At 56.6% G+C, this 3,527-nt stretch overlaps 1 protein-coding gene across 1 annotated transcript; it reads right to left on the bottom strand.

Annotated features, from left to right (window-relative positions):
* Nucleotides 1–1,144: 1,144 nt before the first annotated feature.
* Nucleotides 1,145–3,497, bottom strand: PSMB4 (proteasome subunit beta 4). Its single transcript, XM_030465087.1, has 7 exons — nucleotides 3,325–3,497; nucleotides 2,911–3,117; nucleotides 2,367–2,513; nucleotides 2,155–2,236; nucleotides 1,941–2,057; nucleotides 1,714–1,802; nucleotides 1,145–1,286 (listed from the first exon to the last, which is right to left on the bottom strand). Exons 1-7 carry the CDS (start codon nucleotides 3,453–3,455, stop codon nucleotides 1,274–1,276), a joined length of 786 nt encoding a protein of 261 aa, XP_030320947.1. The 5' UTR covers nucleotides 3,456–3,497; the 3' UTR covers nucleotides 1,145–1,273.
* Nucleotides 3,498–3,527: the final 30 nt, after the last annotated feature.

Genomic DNA, 3,527 nt, shown 5'->3' with positions numbered 1-3,527 from the left:
AACAGAAAAAACAAATAAAAAGAGAAGACGTTTGTTTTTATTTTTCACTGCCAGCTTCAATTTTTCTACAATTTGCATGTTTGAGGGTTTTTTAATTGTATGTATTAAGGTATCCAGGATTGGCAGCCAGACTTCAGAAGCACCTGCACCTTTCTGTTTCCATAGAGGTTTTGTGAACCTTCCCCAGCACCCGAGGAAAGCAGGAGGCAGCATGTGCAGACCTGTAAATGGTTCATCTTGAAAATGTACATAAGTGGAACATTTAATAAAACCAGGGAAATGGATTTATAAACATGTGTTTTTATTATCAAGAAAACTTCACTCTTGCCAGAAGGTGATGCTGAATAAAAGGGGGGACCCAAAGCTGGGCAGGAGGGAGCCCGGGCTGGGGGTTCTCTCTGCACCCAGAGCCCTTTCCTGTGTCCTGAGGAATCCCAGAGGATCTGGGATCAAAGTGCTCACTGAACCCCTGAGGCAGAGTCTGTCCCATTTGCAGCTCTGCAGGAGGTTCAGGGCACAGCCTGCTCTGCTCATTTCCTTGGTATTTTATTTTGGGGGGGTTGGGTTGGTTTTTAAAGAAGTCAAAAAAATAAAATACTCCCCAGGAAACAGCACTGAGGGGCAGTGATGGTTTTTTCTTCTGTTTGGGGATGAAATCCCTGGGCTGTGCAGTGTGTCCCCTGCTCCCAGGGAGATGCAGGATTGTGTCTGGGTGTCAGTGGCAGAGCCAGAGGAACTGAAAGGAGAAAAATCTTCATTAGTTTAGAATAATAATTGGTGTTTGGTGATGAAACCAAAGGGACTTGTGCCCCATGGCCACCACAGCCCCTTCCCTGCAGCTGAACCCCCCCTGGGCTTTTCTGTCCAGCACTTTGTTCTTCACAAATATATGTTGTTTTTTTTTTTTACAGAAAACATCTTTACAGCTGGGGGTTTGTTCTGCCCACAGGTGGCTTTTGAAGGGTGACTGAGGGTTAAATGGGACACAGGAGGAGGACAGGACCTCCTGGAACAAAAGCCATTTGTTTCACTGCCCTTTGGCAGCACAAAGGAGGACTCAGAGCTGTCAGCAACCACTGCCTGAAACCAGGAGGGCTCCTGGATCCCTGGTCCTGAAGCACCCCACAGCCTCACACAACACCCAGGCTTGGCAGAAAACCTTTATTTTGTTTCCAAAACACGTGGGATTGGAGCTTCCAAGGGAGAAAGGGACTGACAGCAAATATAAAGGGGAAGGAGATGGAGACAGGAGCCTGGAGCAGCTTCCCAGAGATCACTCGAAGCCACTGCAAGGAAATGATGGGAAAAGGTCAGGAGGCAGCAAAGGAGCATCTGGTGAGGCCCTGACCACCCACACCTCACACCTCCATGTTCAGAGAGCTCAGAGTGTGGCCCAGTGGGTGTGACCCTATGGGTGTGACCCAGTGGGTGTGATCCTGAAGGTGTGACCCCAGTGGGTGTGATCCAGTGGGTGTGACCCTGTGGGTGTGACCTCAGTGGGTGTGACCCCAGTGGGTGTGACCCCAGTGGGTGTGATCCTGTGGGTGTGACCCTGTGGGTGTGACCCCTGTGGGTGTGATCCTGAAGGTGTGACCCCAAAGGTGTGACCTGGTGGGTGTGACCCCTGTGGGTGTGACCCAGTAGGTGTGATCCTGTGGGTGTGATCCAGTAGGTGTGGCCCTGTGGGTGTGGCCCCTGTGGGTGTGGCACTACCTGACAAAGTGTGCAATGTCCCAGTTGGCTTCCAGGGTCAGGGGTCCCTCCACCTCCACGCCCTTCTCTGTGGCGATGGCGATTTCATACTGAGGAGAGAAAGCACCAACTGCTCTCAGCCCAGCTCCATCCCCAGGATCTCCAGGGCCCTGGGGGAGCTCCCACCAGCAGTCAGGGAGGGGTAAGAGCCCCAGTCTGGGTCAGGATGGTTCTGATGCTGCACTCACCCTGTTGAAGGACCGGGCGTCTCTGTAGTACAAAATCTTCATGCAGCGATCGATGAGGTCCCGCGCCTCCTCCTTTGTCAGGCTGGGCTTCTTCTCCAACACTTCCCTCATCAAGGGCTGTAGGGGTGGTGGGAAATCAATTCCAGGAGCTCAACAGCTCAGTCACCTGGTGCTGAGGTGACTTTAGCAGCTGAGCAAGAGCCAGGGACTCTACCTGAGCCAGGTACGCTCCGTAACCCGTGGCGAGCGTGGAGTCTTCGTAGGCCACGCCGAGCATGTCCACGTAACCCAGGAAGCTGCAGGGAGAGGTGGGTGAGTGCAGGGCTGTGCTGGGGAAGGACCCACCCAGCCAGAGACCCCTCAGCACCCCCCTGAGGGACAGGACAGCCCCACGAGGGGGACCTCCACACGCTCTTCCTCGCCCACCTCTCGCCGTTGTAGTGGCCCCCGATGACCACGGTGTTCCAGAGGGGATTGATCTTGGACCTCCGGTTGTACATGACCCTGGTCAGCCAGGAGTGGATGGCTTTGGGGCTGTAGCTGTGCCCATCTCCCAGCAGCTCCTCGTCGATTCTGATTCAGACAGAAATTTCACCCAACTGAGAGAAGTTGGAAACCTCCTGGACACGAGAGGAGCAGGAGGAGGAGGAGGAGGAGCAGAAGGATCCCACCTCAACGGGGCAGAGCACGCCCCTGCAGACACCCCCAGGTTCTTTTCAATCAGGACTTTACAAAAGGTGAATCAGCCCCAAGCAATAACTCAAACCCACTCAGCCAAAAGCCACCAAGAATACCTGGAACCTCTGCAGAGAGTTTGCAGAAGACACTCGCACCAAAGAGGTTGTCAAAGGACAAGGGAGAGTTGGGCTTCGTTCTGTCCCTTCTCAGTGAATGCATTTAATTACATTTCAGTCCTCTGAGGACCTGGAACACGGATCAGCCCGGCCCAAAGCAGGGCAGCAGAACTTACACCATCTGGTCGATGACCTGCTGGAGGTACTGGAAGTCGGCGTAGTCTCCGGATGCCCCCAGCATGGTGGTGTCGTTCACCTTCAGGAGCCGGGAGATGCCTCGGAACCGGGCGAGGGAGCCGTAGGAGCCCATCATGTCCGCGGCGATCATCACCCCCCCGTCGAACTTCACTCCCAGCACCGAGGTGCCCGTCACCATCGGGCTCCTGGAGACCCAAACCTCAGCACCGGCACCGGGAGCCCCCCCAGCTCCTCAAACCCCCCCGGCCCCTGCCCTCCCCAGCCCCATTTCTCCCATCCCCGCCCTCCCGGTTTCTCCGGACACCGCAGGATCCCCTGTGCCCCCTCCCCTCCATCCCAGACCCCATCCCAGCCCCTCCAGCCCCACTCCCCTCAGCCCCTCCGGCACTCACAGCGTTCGGGTGACGGGCAGGACGCCGGTGGTGGAGCCGGGCACACCGGGGACGTAGAACTGACCCGGGGCCGGACCCCCGGCCCAGAACGGCGGCGGCGGCGGCAGCGCCCGCACCCCCATGGCCTCCATCTTAGTCACGGTGCGGGCGGTGCCGCGCAGGCGCGGGCGAAGCGTGGTCCCTCCCGGCCGCCGTAGGCCGGG

This window comes from Calypte anna, chromosome 25, assembly GCF_003957555.1.
Source record: "Calypte anna isolate BGI_N300 chromosome 25, bCalAnn1_v1.p, whole genome shotgun sequence".
NCBI classification, from domain to species: domain Eukaryota; kingdom Metazoa; phylum Chordata; class Aves; order Apodiformes; family Trochilidae; genus Calypte; species Calypte anna.
The sequence above is the reverse complement of the archived record's forward strand: the minus strand, read 5'-3'. Positions and strand labels throughout refer to the sequence as shown.